This window comes from Colossoma macropomum, unplaced genomic scaffold, assembly GCF_904425465.1.
Source record: "Colossoma macropomum unplaced genomic scaffold, Colossoma_macropomum, whole genome shotgun sequence".
Lineage (NCBI taxonomy): Eukaryota > Metazoa > Chordata > Actinopteri > Characiformes > Serrasalmidae > Colossoma > Colossoma macropomum.
Genome location: NW_023494795.1, coordinates 12860843 through 12876201, shown reverse-complemented (window position 1 = coordinate 12876201; position 15359 = coordinate 12860843). Strand labels below are relative to the sequence as shown.

Below are 15359 nucleotides of genomic sequence, written 5' to 3'. Positions count from 1 at the left end.
TACATAATTTGAAAATGCCTGTTGATCTTTACATTGTGTGTAAATTTCATGATGAATGAACCAAAAGAAACGGCCCAAAATTGCTTGGAAAAAAATCTGGTTCCATTGACTTGCATTAAGAGTAAAGTATGTTTTTTCCTTCTTCTGTAAAGTTTCCATTTTGGAGATACGAGGTTTTGTTCCGACAGCAGCAATCTGAAATTTTACGCTACCTCTCTGCCATGAGTGAAATTAAAAATGCATTTTAGGCCAAAAACCTTGTCACAAAATTATTTTAAACCATGTCTCAGGCATCAAGCAGCAACTATTTCATGTAATAACTGTCTGAACACGCAAGACATCTGGTTCCTATCACCATAACAACTCTGACTCAGTATGTTTTTCTATAATGACATGTCACGTCAAACCACTCCGAGTGTCTTTGTTTACGTCTTAACAATGTATGTAAGTCTTGAAAAATTGGTGGAATTCCCTTTTAAGACTATTTATGTTGCATTGGCACCTTCTTAGCTGCATCAGGCTGCAGGTTATCTCACTGTTTTTTTCGTTCAGGACAACAATCAAGCATCTTTACAAGCCGAGAGTTCAAATATCCACCTTTTAATGTTTTTCTACATAATTCATAACATTTTCATTACTTTAAGAATTTTCTTATGAGTTCCTCTAAGTGGGGAAAAAAAGTGCAATTACCAACAAACTGCTTTTATTTCATGTTACATACAACACTGTTTACGCTACACTATTGCACACGACCAAATTAAAAACAAAGTGACGAAGCGTCTGCAGTTCAGGGGTCTCCAAAGGGACACAGTCCAATTCATTTCACCTCTGTACATACATACATACCTACATACATTACATACATACAAAATGTTACGTAAGTAGTGGAGGTGGGAATTTTGCTGGGAGATCAAGGCTTCTTATTAGTCGAAAGCTGTTGTGAGAAAAAGGGCAGAGCTGTCATTAGTTAGACTCCGCCTAGTGGGGTTTTTGTAAAGCGCTGATCTCCCGTTGTCTTTCCGATTTTCGGATTTTCTTGATTTGCGGTACAAGAACAGCTAGCACACGCTACGACAGGATAACGGTGTTTATATTACAGCAAGCAGGCAGTCTGTGTTTCCAGGGAATGATTCCCAGGGAGACTGGAGGCAATAAACACTGTGCAAGAAGCAGATCGTTCATCAACCAATAGCATGGTTTTCAGTGCATTGACTTAAACGTGGTGGTGCAATGGAAACACCACTAATGACAGATTCTATGTTAGTTATATACATAAGTAAACACAGTGACTCTAAGTCATAGTCAAGGTGATTTTCAACAACATTGTAAATGACAGCGGTCACAGTTGTCACGGACACAGTGAAAATCTTCTCACTTTGCCAAGATATCAAAGTCAGAAAAAGGAGATTTAGCCTTGCTCATATTAGACAAGTGATGTTAAGACAAATTAATTTGTATGAATGTTTTCTGGACCAGTATCTTAAAAACAAACAAACAAACAAAAAAAAAAACAGTAGCCGGTTCTGATGTTCCTGTATGTAATAAGTAAGAAGTTTGTTATGGTGTCACCTACTAAATTTTAGCCCTTGTGTCACCTCCCAAAATAATTCCCCAAAGATCAATGTGTAATATGTCTCAAACATATTACATGCAAACCATTTCATTTGCTATCAACCGGTCTGCTGGGCTTTTGATTGATTTAAAAGATATATCTGAGTGCAAAATGTGTTTAATGTTTGAAGATCAAGGGCAAGGAATGGCTTTTGGAAGAAGATTCCTTATTTCATGATGTCTATCTCTTAGGTCCAGAATCAGATAGAATCCACACTATGAGTACAGGCAAAGTTGCATCACTATGGCTGTAGACCATTGCACCTGCTATTAAAAAAATGGAAATGCATGCATCTTGCTACCCATTCTGTGCATTGACAATGGCTGAGGTAAAGGTTTGTGAATGGATTTTTGCCAGGGGTCCTTCGTGAAGGGTCATGGGTGAGATGTGATGCCTATTGAATGATGAAGAGGACTGGGAGCTTGACTGCTCTTTTCTTGAAGTCGGAGGGGAAATGTCACTTGATGATCTGCGGGCAGTCGCTCCACGCTTTGGCCTTACGCTTGGCAAGGGCAAGCCAAGCTGGTTCAGTGGAAACCTGTGGTGTGTCACCTGGTGGGAAGCGCTTTGTTATGTCCTTTGCTGCCGGGGGCGATGGTGTCGAGTCTGCTATCTCAACTGGAAAAGATGAAAAGCAGGGAAATTCAGTACTACTTTGTCAAGAAGAAGACAACAGGAACCCACTGTTTACAGCACAACTACCCACATATTTTTATATGTAAACGTAAATAGTAGTTTATTATTAGTTACTTTATCATTATTAGGCTAATTAAGGGAATAAAATATGGCTGTGCCTTAGATTTACAGTATGCAAAAGTGTAAGCACCCACAGTCAAATGACATTTTTTGTCTTTTACAGAGAACAAATGTAAATATGACACAAATTCTAGAGCACAATTTATTTGCTAAATTTAATGTTGGAAAAAATAAATCATGTATTTAATGTGCCATAACTTATGAATATGCTACATTTTATGTTTAAAGTTGTTTTGTTAAATCCAGAAGTGTGTTCTCTGTAAAGTGCTAACTTATTTTTGATTTAGAAAATCTACACAAATACAGAATTTGACCTGGGGCACCCAAACTTTTACATTTGACTGTATGAACAGTGATTTTAAGCAGGTTCAACAATAAATTGAAGCCTAATAAATAAGCAGACTACCTGTGACAGAGCTGGGAAGGGTGTTTGCTTTCTTTAAGTCACGACGTTCAAAGCGGGCCAGTAAAGTGTCTGGTCTCTTGTTCTCCTCTGGAGTCTGCGGTTTAGGAGGACTGGAGTTTCCATTCCCTTTACCCTCTGTAGGACTGACTAGTCCAACCTGTAAGACAAATGACACTTAGATGTTTCCATTATGAGAATAAATCACTGCAAATTCTCATTTTGTAGATTCGGTACATGAACTACAAGTAGAATTGATCTGTTTGCCACTGTTTCTTTTTTTACGTACACTTTCTCTGTCCTTGGCCTGTTTCTCTGCCAGCTTGGCCTCTCTCTGGTTCCGCCTTTCCTCCCTGCTCTGTTGCTGTTCTCTGAAACCTTTCTGTTTCTGCAAGGCCAGAGTGATCCATAGCGGTCCTGCCTCCTTCTCCTGTGCCCGTGAGCTGTCCAGGGAATGCCTGCTCTGAAGTGAAGGCTTTTCTGTAGAGGACAGAAGAACACAGCACGAATACATATATGAAATAGACACAGAGCAATGATTTGATTAGCTTAATGACGACTGGTGTATGTAGGTGAGATTATACGCTTCTGCTTGTTATATACTGAGTTGTTTGTCTGTATAATACAATGCATTTTTTACTTGTATGTACTGGAATAGAATTATTGTCAATGGTTAGAATTAGGGATACACTGTAATAGTTGTCCTGTTTAGCTTTCTGAAATGCATAGAAATTTTGGCCATGGAAAATGACCAGCCAAAAATGTCCCTTTGGTTTTTTGACCGTAAATATTTTGATGGCCAAAATTTCAGAGCATTTTGGAATGAGATAAATGGATTAGATTGAAAAAGAATAAAAAGGCCTATTTGTTGTGGGCCTATTTAATCTTTAAGGAAAAGATGAAATAGGCCTCCAACAAAGTTTCAAAACCTAAAACTTTTGCTATAATTTTAATGATAATATAAATGAAAAATAGATTAAAAACACTGTTCCATTTACTCTCCTATGGCAGTCAGTAGAGACACATTTCAATAGCAGGAGAGTGAACACATCAGCCATGTTGTGCTATTTCATACTTTCTACCAGCAATTTATAACCTCTGTTCATATCAATATTGAAAAAGGAGATACAACACTGAAGAATTTCTCCACTACAGTTTTGATACCACAGCAAAACAACAAAAGCAGAAAGGAAAGTTGCCACCAGTTAACACTATCTGAAGACTCAGTTTTTGAAATGATAAATGGATAAATTCACAAATAAAAGTACCAAAGGTATAATTAAAGAACAATGGAATCTATTGCCTTGGATTTGGATGACCAACCGTTCTCTACTGTCTAGAACACTGAATTCTGTAAATTGTTTTATTTGTCAGCTTTTTCTGTTTCTGTTTTCAGCTGAAGTTGGGTTTTTGTTTTGGCCAAAGGTTTTCATTTCAGTGCATCACTAGTCAGCATAGTTTTGTGTTGCATAAGTATAATAAGTGCTTGTGTTGCATAAGTATAATATAAGTGCACCAATATCATAAAGGATTCTCATGACAAACTAATTTCCCACCAACCTCTTCTGATGAGCTCAGTCTTCCGGTCCGTTTTCTCCCTCCAGGGGATGCTGATGGAAGGAAAGAAAGACTTTTTCTCTTTTGGCTCATCATCCCCCTGACCATGTTTCTGGCTCTGCACAGATTCTGAGGAGTCTTCTTTACGATCACTGGACTCTTCAGCAGCTGCCAATTCTGGCCCTTCTGTCCTCTGAGAAGGCGTATCCCCAGAAGTCCTTCTCCCAGGTTTAGGTAGTGGAGATGGTGGAGGTGTGGCACCTTCGGATGGTCTGGGACATGTGGCAGGTTTCTGATAAAGCGGGGGTTTGACAAGCTTGTCACGTTCATTACTTACGGAGTTCAAAGTATTTCTGCTGGTCTTGGACCGTGACTCTACACTGGAGACTGCCTGAAGTTTGATTCCATCAGTCTCTCGGAGTGGAGACTTAGGACTGGTCTTCTCAGAGAATGCAGAGGAGTCCGAGTCTTGGTCAGTGGAAGTAAGGGGCACTGGAACCCCTTCAAAACTATCACCTGCACTGTACCTTTTCTTCCTCTTCTCACTGGATTGTTCACTATGGAAGCGAAGCGAGTAATTGGTCCTTCTAAGCTTGATCCCAAATGGTGAGGGCCTCTCGTCGCCACTCTGGTCTCTCTGATCTCCATCGTCGCTTGTGTCCATGACCCCAGCCTTCAGTTGGCTGGCGGACATAGTTTCAGACCTCAGGGATTTGGGGGATCCATGTGGTGGACTTGGAACCAAGAAGGAAGGGAGGTCTTTGGCAAACTTGCATTCTTCAGCACTGTCTGAGATGCGGACTGCCTTTCCTCCCTTGATTTGAGCCTTGGCAGCTGAGGAAGGTGAGTGGAGAGGCTGGCTGGGTGTTGAATCTGTAGACAGTGAATCAACCTTCTCTATTTCTTTGTCATCTTGACTGAAGACCTCAGAATTCCTGTTGGAGTCAGCAAACTTCTTTCTGGCTGGAGTGATGGAAAATTTGGCGCTTGCTGACATGGTCTTCCTGAGGTTGGCATGAGAGAAAGGGGGTTGATTCAGGTCCTCGCTTGTTGTTCGACTTTGCCCCTGCTTACGGTTCTGATCTGGGTATTCCTGGTATTTTCCGTCTTCGGCACCTTTAAAAATCTTGGATCGAATACTGGCCCATTCTGCTAGAACAGCAGCACTGGACTGATCTACAGACAACGAAGATTCATTCAACGATTTTGTTTTCCCAGATTTGCGATCAGGCGATGTCTTGCTCTTCACTGGTGGTGTGCCCATGGCTTTTTTGTCCTCAGACAGACCAAGGAGAGACTTGCAGGCTGAATCCTTTATCTGATCAAGATTTACTGCAGTTCCACAAAGCTGCGCACCAGTTACTAAGATAGCAGTGTGAGGAACATACAGGGATGAAGATAAAGTTGGTGAATCAGCACCTCCTGGACTGCCTTCCTTGGTTTCATCAGCTGTGTCACCCTGCTGACCAGGTAACGGAGTCACTGGGGTGAGGTTGACCTTTTGGAAGAGGATTTGCTTCTCTCCTGAAGATACTTTGAAAGTGAAGGGTCTTTGCCTCTCTTCCATCTCCCTCCATCGCAGCTCCTCTGCTTTTCTCTGTTCTTCAGCAGCTCTCTCCTCCTCTTGCTGTCTCTTTCTATCCTCCTCTTCCTTCTTTTTCAATTCTTCTGTCAGTCTTTTCTGCTCAGCCTCCTCTGCTTGTCTTCTTCTTTGTTCCTCAAGAAGACGCTCTTCCTCTTCTCTGCGCCACTGCTCTTCTAACTCCTGAAGCCTTTGTTTTTCTGCCTCCTCCTCCTTCCTCCTTCTCTCCTCTTCCTCTTTCTTTCTCTTTTCCTCCTCCATGCGAAGGCGCTCTGCTTCCAGTTCCTGCTGCCTTCTTTCCTCCTCTGCTCTCCTTCTCGCCTCTTCTTCTCTCTTCTTTCTTTCTTCTTCCTCACGTCTCTTCTTCTCTTCCTCCTCTCTCAAACGTTGCTCCTCCTCCCTCCTTCTTCTTTCCTCTTCTTCCTTCCTTCTCCTTTCTTCCTCCCACTGTCTTCTCTCCTCTTCCTCCCGTCGCAAGCGTTCTTCTTCTTGTAACTTGCGAATTCTCTCTTCTTCCAGCCTCAGTTCCTCAGCTCTCCTCTCTTCCTCCCTCCTTCTCTCTTCATCTTGCTCCCGCCTCCTCTGAAGATCAAGGCGTTCCTGTTCCTCTTCCTGAAGTCGCTGCTTCTTGGATTTTTCTGGAAACTCATGGTCATCTCTGGCCCCATGACTTCTTGCGTACTCTTCTCTCCAGACTCCTGATTCATCTACAACTTTGTGCAAATCAGTCTCTTCCTGCAGTACTGCTGCAAGATCTGCCTCTAGAAGCTCCTAAAATACATAAGACATTATTTTTGTCATTGTGAAACAAAAAGAAGTTCCCAACAATCCTAGTGGCCCCAAATGGATGTGAAAAGACCATGTTATTTCTTACCTGTGTGAACCTACGGTGCTTGCGAGAAACTCGCTGGTTTTTGGGTTTTACAGATAGTTTATGTTTGGCAGCAGTGTTGTCCAAGCGTGGACCTGACTGTGGAACAGCATCCAGGTTAATTGACTCAATTGTGCCAGGGGGAGGTGGACGTTTGGTGCGAGGGGATTTTACAGGAGTCTTGTGTTGGGCTACATCATGGGTAATAGACGAAACCTGTTTATAAAATGGAGAAAAGCAGTCGATAAAGAAATGCTGAACATTCGAAAAGGTCTATAAACAAAATCTAAAATTAAAGAAAAAGAACAGTTATGGTGAAATGCCCACCATGCCACCTTTCTGTAAATTTTTGGACTCTTCTACATTTTTGTTGAAGAGCTATATAAATAAACTTTGCTTGCTTGCTTGATTTAATTTTTTCCCATAATGTGAAAACACCAGGTGCTTTTTATATTGTTTCAAAATTTCTTGGTGAACAGAAACAGCCCAACATTTTTTTACATTAATTTCCATTAAAACTTAAGAATATTTTCTTTTCCTTCTCCTATGAGGTTACCATTTTAGAGATATGAGGTTTTGTTCTGACAGCAATCATATCCAAACCTGCCCATTTAAGAAATTATAGATACAACATATTTCCCTCATTCAGTCTACATTAAAAATATATATATTTAGTACAGAGATCAATTTCATCAATGCAGCAGAATATGCACTCACAGATCATTAACTTTAATAGTTTTGAAGACAGAAAGAAGAACAGTTGCCTCTGTTTGGGAGGGGTTCAATACTAGGGCGGGGTACGCTTATAATGACAGTCTACCAATCTTCAAGGGTTTTGTTCTTACCTTTTCCCAGGCCTCGGCTTCCTGTGGTTCCGTCTCCACCTGTGCCAGGACTCGGAGCGGACTTCTTGGTATTTCCTCTTCATCTGAGCTACCTTCATCTCCCTCACTCTTCCGCAGTGACGGGGGCTTCTGGCCAAACTTTATGTTGTGCGCTATCTGTCTCTGTGTAGATGAAAATATCAGGATGTAGGGTTCAGTTACAGGAAAGGTCAATGTAAAGGGAGCTAGATAGAGCTTTATTACTATTATTTTCCTTGCTTTGTGTCTGTTGTCGCTATTATTCCCCAGTCTTGTTATACAAATAACTCCTCTTCTGAGTGTGAGAAAATAAATATGCTTGTAATTAAACCGCGCATGAATGTACATACAGTTCACTCACTTGTAGGTTCCTAACTTTGTCCGAGACGTTCTCCTGAGACATGGTCTGCTCCGAGCACAGCTTCTCTACAGAATCCTCAGGGATAAAGACGCTCTCGTGTGAAAAAGCGCGAGACCCCAGGGGATTTAGCTCCCTGCATTCACACAACAACACTTGTTAGGTAACTGTTTACCCTCTCATGTTTTATAAGGAAGCAAATTATGAAACAGATGCACCAACTTGTATTGAGGGGAATAGTTAGTGTACATGATCCTAGATTTCAACTGAAATTTTAATCTGTTCTTCTCTTCACTGCCATATTAAGGGAGCGAAAAGAGCAAAAGAATCTATCAAAGATCATTATTTAAAAAAAAAGTCCAGTGTCAAAGTAGGATTATATTTTAAGTTTTCATTCAGTGGTTTAATTCTTGTTCACAGAACTTAAATCCTTTCAAGGTACATTTTTACTATAGTGAACAGAGCAAATCACCTCAAATGCTGATTGATCTCTTCATGGCCCGAAACCCCCCCATTGCACACATCACCAGTGGAATGGCTAGGTTTGAGTTCTGCTTCCTCAAAAGTTCGCTCTGTCTCCCTCCTCCTCTTCTTCCCAAACAAGCGTCGGAATGGCTGGAATTTGCCCTGCCGTCGCCGGTCTGCAGGAGGGAACAAAGATATTAACACCTGATAATTCACCTACCCTCGTTAAACAATGCCGTGTTTTAATTGTGAGCATGTGTTGATTAATGTGTAAATACTGTTGTACAGGTACTTATCGATACACACTGGTTTCTTTCACTGAAAGCTGACGTACCCTCCCTTTTATCTCTCAGAGAAAATGATGCATTTCATATAGACAGAGTAGCAAATCACTCACTAGATGTACTGATCAGAGATGAGGATTAAAGAGAGAACTGTTACACTACATACAAGCTGGTTCATAAACGATGAAATCTGCACTATAATCATAAAAGTTGCATTCTCCTTCTGACAGAAACTCCATAAAGGACAATATTATACAGTCTCTAATACTCAAAAGGCCGTAAAGACAAGGAAAAAGCATGTTTTCTTGTGATGTAACAACTCTCTGCAAAACTAACACTAAAATGCCTCGGCTTAAGGAGAAGACACATAGTCAACTAAGCACAGAGACGCAAAGAGAAGCTTCCTCAAGTTACTTTATTCAGCAAACTAGCAGTATTTTAACTATGCTTTTACTTCAACAAACATATTATTAAGCACACATGATGGCAACTTGTTATTGTGATCATTTTGAACTTGAAGAGCAGTACAAGCAGTGGTAAAGGATAGGTGTGCCGGCTATTTGTATAGGCATATTAAATTATGAATGGAACCATGTTTCAGTGCCAGACATTTAGGGTTGGGGAACGGATGCAGGCTAGTACGAAAGAGAACAGTCCTGCAGGTCTTCTAAGGCCATATCTAACTCGCCTGCTCACAAGAATCAATTATTTATCAGTATCCATTCTTTAAAAAAACAAATAAGCTCTGCAAGATGTGTTGGATTCAGATACTTGATTCAAACTTCAAAATTCTGTGACCATAGCGGTTGTAATTATGCAAGGTATTAACTGAGCAAATTCACCCAACTACAACTACAACCCGTTACTTCAGAAACACCCAACTACAACTACAACCCGGTTACTTCAGAAACACCCGACTACAACTACAACCCGGTTACTTCAGAAACACCCGACTACAACTACAACTACAACCCGGTTACTTCAGAAACACCCAACTACAACTACAACCGGTTACTTCAGAAACACCCAACTACAACTACAACCCAGTTACTTCAGAAACACCTACAACTTCAACCCGGTTACTTCAGAAACACCCAACTACAACTACAACTACAGCCCGGTTACTTCAGAAACACCCAACTACAACTACAACTACAGCCCAGTTACTTCAGAAACACCCAACTACAACTACAACCCAGTTACTTTAGAAACACCCAACTACAACTACAACCCAGTTACTTCAAAAACACCCAACTACAACTACAACTACAACCCAGTTACTTCAGAAACACCCAACTACAACTACAACCCAGTTACTTCAGAAACACCGAAGTACAGAAACATTTAAGCTTAATGGCTACAAATGTTGATATTATCTTCACCCAAGACAAACCTTGGCTGATTTCTTGACTTCCTTCCCTTAAGAATCAGATGATAATTTTGAACGGTATTTAATTCTGTATAATTATTGCTCGTGTAGGTTTAATATCAAAACTGCATTCCACCAAAAGCGCTATCTTAAGTACTTAAGACAAACCAAACCTACCATCTGCAGTTGTTCCTTCCCAAATGTACTCAGTTACTGGCAAGTCACTGTGTGATTGTTAAAGTGTTAATGTTAAAGATAAGAGAAGGACCTTTGACTTGTAATTGGGTATTTCTGTAAGTCTAAACTTGACAGTTACACTCAATCATAAACACCAGACAGATGGAGAGATAAGAGACCAGTTCCAAATACTAATGCTGAATGTGCACACATGCATGTGTGTGTGTATGTAAGTGTATATGTGTACGTGTAAATTCCTTGGGGGAGGGAGAGGGGTTTTACAACCTTGTTATTAATTATGATAAAATGCGACAGAAGTAAAAATAAGTACTGTTAATACTTACATAATAAATACTGCATAAAATATTTTTGCTGCCAGCTCCCCAGTTCTAAAAACTGGCTAATGCCCAGAGTGGGAAACTGAAGCTTAAACCTTGTCTGGCTTCTCATTGAGGTCCTCCTGTCAAGCACATCATATTGAGCTAAGTTGCTATGAGTGATGGTATTTCTTTTGATGCGTTTAGCACAGATTTTGACATGTTACTATATAAGAAAGACATTTATTATGTCATTATATATATGAGTGGCAAGATAGTGAGTGTGTGTGTGAATGTATATGTCTGACTGTCTGCCCTGCGATGGACTCGCGAACTGTCCAGGGTGTATCCTGCCTTCTGCCCATTGACCCCTGGGATAAGCTCCAGCACCCCCCGTGAATCAGAAGGATAAGTGGTTTAGAAAATGTGTGTTTGTGTAAAGGGCAAACATAATTTCCAAATTATTAGAAAAAATTTAAAATGACAAAAATGTAGATACAAGGTTTAGTTCTGACAGTGACAATACGTAATATAAAGACACAATTCATGCGCTTTTATGCTGTTCTGAATAGTAAAAATATATACATTCACAACATTTATTTGACCCAGTAGAAATGACCATAGTTTGGACTTACCTAAAGAGTGTTAGTATATCCTGTTATATCACTAAGACCAAACAGTATTGTATATTTAGGTTGTAATTCTTGCAGAGGTGAGATCCTTATGTTTTTGCATATTTCCAAAAAGTGTTTAACAGCTTTTGCCATTTTTACTGTGGCTGCCTGTCCAGCAGACCCCAAAAGGAGGGCCTCCAGTATTCAACACAAAGTTACACCTGTGTGTGTGTGTGCGTGTGTGTGTCTGTCTGTCTGTGTGTGTACATGGGCACGTGTGTAAGCAATTAGTTTGTGTATGTATATGTATGTGTATGTGGGTCTATGTGTGTGTGTGTGTGTGTGTGTGTGTGTGTGTGTGTGTGCGTGTCTATGTCTGTGTGTGTGCATGGGCACATGTGTAAGCAGTTTGTGTTTGTGTTTTATTGTGTGTGTGTGTGTGTGTGTGTGCGTGTCTATGTCTGTGTGTGTGCATGGGCACATGTGTAAGCAGTTTGTGTTTGTGTTTTATTGTGTGTGTGTGTGTGTGTGTGTGTGTGTGTCTATGTGTGTGTGTGCATGGGCACATTTGTATGAGCAGTGTATGTGTGTGTGTGTGTGTGCGTGTCTATGTCTGTGTGTGCATATGCACATTGTATGAGCAGTGTGTGTGCATGTGTGTGTGTGTCTATGTCTGTGTGTGCATATGCACATTGTATGAGCAGTGTGTGTGTGTGTGTGTGCGTGTCTATGTCTGTGTGTGCATATGCACATTGTATGAGCAGTGTGTATGCGTGTGTGTATGTGTGTGTGATCTCTTTCTCTGTGTAGTAGGAGCACCCGAGGCTCCTACTAGCTGGGGTTACAGGGCCACTCTACACCACTGGCTGAATAAATGCAGTTAGGGACAGGGGGATCTGTTACAGGCTAAAAGTGGAAAGCAGTGTAAGGTTACACATTAAGTGTGTTACTGCACAAAGGAAGAGTGGAAGAATGACAACAGTGGACAATTGGAGTCATGTGCTCATCACTGACTGCAATGTGCTGGTGCTGAACCATTCAGTCATTTTTATTTAGTCTCAGTCTCATTGAGACTTCAGTCTAGTGCTGGGCCATACCGAGAACATTTCCAAATATATCACAGTGTCAGCTGAAGTTTAAGTTTGTATGAATATAGGTAACATTTTTTTTACCCACACCAAAGGGAACTTGACCTTGAAACAACACTGTAAATTTTAACTAGACACCAAGCTGCTAATTACCTAGCTTTAATGTATTCTGAATAGTTCTTTCAAAACAATCAGAAGCACTCGGCCAATGGCAAACAGTTGCAGTTCTATGTTGTTACATATTAATATTGCTGCAAATGATAATCAGTCTCATAGTGGTACACCAGTGCTGGTATAGTGGCAGTGGTCAAATTAAAACAAACAAACAAAAAAAAAAAAACTCACGCAGGATGGTAAAGTGGTTACAAGCCGTAGGTATACTTCACTGTTTTTACACCAGGAAAGAGGCCTTTTTAGATATCATTCATCTTATACTGTGATCGCCTAGACACCAATAATCAGTTTCTCCTTTAATAACAAGGCATTAACATCCATGTTGGCTTATCAGCAGCAACAGCCAACTACAAATACAAACAGCTTATATGAATATAAACAATCTTACAGTGGCTTTGTGTTGTTTTTCGTTGTGGAACAGTTCTTTCATCAAATGCAACACTGTGTATATCTCAATATGAGTGGAATTAAAATATCAATAAGAAACATCTTGCGTGATAAAATAATATTAATCCAAAAGGTACAGAACAGAGGAATGGCAGTTTTACAAGAGGAATTGTTTTAGTATTTTTTTAACGTGGTGTGCCCCCACCCCTCAAAACAAGTCCTAAATACTAGTATAAACAATACATCACTCCGCACTACTTAACTCATCACACATTTTATTTAAATATAGTATTTTGACTTTCGTATTCAGACTAAACCACTGTAATCTTTCTGTCTTTCTCTCATGAAGGTAAACAAATCCTGCTGTTTTCCATCTCTCTCTCTAACTCTGTCTCTCTGTCTCCATCTATGTTGTAGTGTGTTCCCTGCTGCTACCCTGTCTCACTGGCCCACAATGCAGTGCTGCAGGCATGCTCAGTCATTGATGCGTGTAAGTGGACTGGACACCACTCTGCCAGAGGAGCAGCACTCAGCGCCACTCAGAGTGTCTATACCACTCTCCTTAACACGGCTCTACAAATATACTCAGACCGCTCTCAACACCGCTCTACAAATATACTCAGACCGCTCTCAACACTGCTCTACAAATATACTCAGACCGCTCTCCTCAGCGCCACTCTACAAATATACTCAGACCACTCTCAACACTGCTCTACAAATATACTCAGACCGCTCTCCTCAGCGCCACTCTACAAATATACTCAGACCACTCTCAACACCGCTCTACAAATATACTCAGACCACTCTCAACACTGCTCTACAAATATACTCAGACCGCTCTCCTCAGCGCCACTCTACAAATATACTCAGACCACTCTCAACACTGCTCTACAAATATACTCAGACCGCTCTCAACACCGCTCTACAAATATACTCAGACCGCTCTCAACACTGCTCTACAAATATACTCAGACCGCTCTCCTCAGCGCCACTCTACAAATATACTCAGACCACTCTCAACACTGCTCTACAAATATACTCAGACCACTCTCAACACCGCTCTACAAATATACTCAGACCACTCTCCTCAACACCGCTCTACAAATATACTCAGACCGCTCTCCTCAGCGCCGCTCTACAAATATACTCAGACCACTCTCAAGACCGCTCTACAAATATACTCAGACCACTCTCCTCAACACTGCTCTACAAATATACTCAGACCACTCTCAACACCGCTCTACAAATATACTCAGACCGCTCTCCTCAACACTGCTCTACAAATATACTCAGACCACTCTCAACACCGCTCTACAAATATACTCAGACCACTCTCCTCAACATGGCTCTACAAATATATTCAGGCCACTCTCCTCAACACCGCTCTACAAATGTACTCAGACCGCTCTCAACGCCGCTCTACAAATATACTCAGACCACTCTCCTCAACACGGCTCTACAAATATACTCAGACCACTCTCCTCAACATGGCTCTACAAATATACTCAGACCACTCTCCTCAACACGGCTCTACAAATATACTCAGACCACTCTCCTCAACACCGCTCTACAAATATACTCAGACCATAAAACGGCGCTCTACAAATATACTCAGACCACTCTCCTCAACATGGCTCTACGAATATACTCAGACCACTCTCCTCAACACGGCTCTACAAATATACTCAGACCACTCTCCTCAACACCGCTCTACAAATATACTCAGACCACTCTCCTCAACGCCACTCTACAAATATACTCAGACCATAAAACGGCGCTCTACAAATATACTCAGACCACTCTCCTCAACACGGCTCTACAAATATACTCAGACCACTCTCCTCAACGCCACTCTACAAATATACTCAGACCACTCTCCTCAACACCGCTCTGAAAATATACTCAGACCACTCTCCTCAACACCGCTCTACAAATATACTCAGACCACTCTCCTCAACGCCACTCTACAAATATACTCAGACCACTCTCCTCAACACCGCTCTGAAAATATACTCAGACCACTCTCCTCAACACCGCTCTACAAATATACTCAGACCACTCTCCTCAACGCCACTCTACAAATATACTCAGACCACTCTCCTCAACACCGCTCTACAAATATACTCAGACCACTCTCCTCAACACGGCTCTACAAATATACTCAGACCACTGTCCTCAACACCGCTCTACAAATATACTCAGACCACTCTCCTCAACACCGCTCTACAAATATACTCAGACCACTCTCCTCAACATGGCTCTACAAATATACTCAGACCACTCTCCTCAACACGGCTCTACAAATATACTCAGACCACTCTCCTCAACACCGCTCTGAAAATATACTCAGACCCTTCTCCTCAACACCGCTCTACAAATATACTCAGACCACTCTCCTCAACACCGCTCTACAAATATACTCAGACCACTCTCCTCAACATGGCTCTACAAATATACTCAGACCACTCTCCTCAACACCGCT

General features: G+C 41.2%; 1 protein-coding gene across 3 annotated transcripts in view; it reads right to left on the bottom strand.

Moving 5' to 3' along the window:
* Positions 1 to 584: 584 nt before the first annotated feature.
* cracd (capping protein inhibiting regulator of actin dynamics) overlaps positions 585 to 15359 on the bottom strand; it is a 28497-nt gene continuing 13722 nt past the window's right edge. For 2 of the 3 annotated variants that reach the window (XM_036581501.1, XM_036581500.1), the window contains exons 2-9: positions 8475 to 8643; positions 8006 to 8138; positions 7627 to 7788; positions 6785 to 6997; positions 4332 to 6681; positions 3061 to 3251; positions 2775 to 2931; positions 585 to 2230 (exon numbers count right to left, since the gene is read on the bottom strand). In XM_036581501.1, coding sequence (XP_036437394.1) covers positions 2070 to 2230; positions 2775 to 2931; positions 3061 to 3251; positions 4332 to 6681; positions 6785 to 6997; positions 7627 to 7788; positions 8006 to 8047 — 3276 coding nt within the window. In that variant the 5' untranslated portion in view covers positions 8048 to 8138; positions 8475 to 8643 and the 3' untranslated portion in view covers positions 585 to 2069. Of the gene's footprint in view, positions 2231 to 2774; positions 2932 to 3060; positions 3252 to 4331; positions 6682 to 6784; positions 6998 to 7626; positions 7789 to 8005; positions 8139 to 8474; positions 8644 to 10297; positions 10336 to 15359 lie in introns of those variants that run through there. The other variant, XM_036581502.1, reaches the window with a different exon arrangement.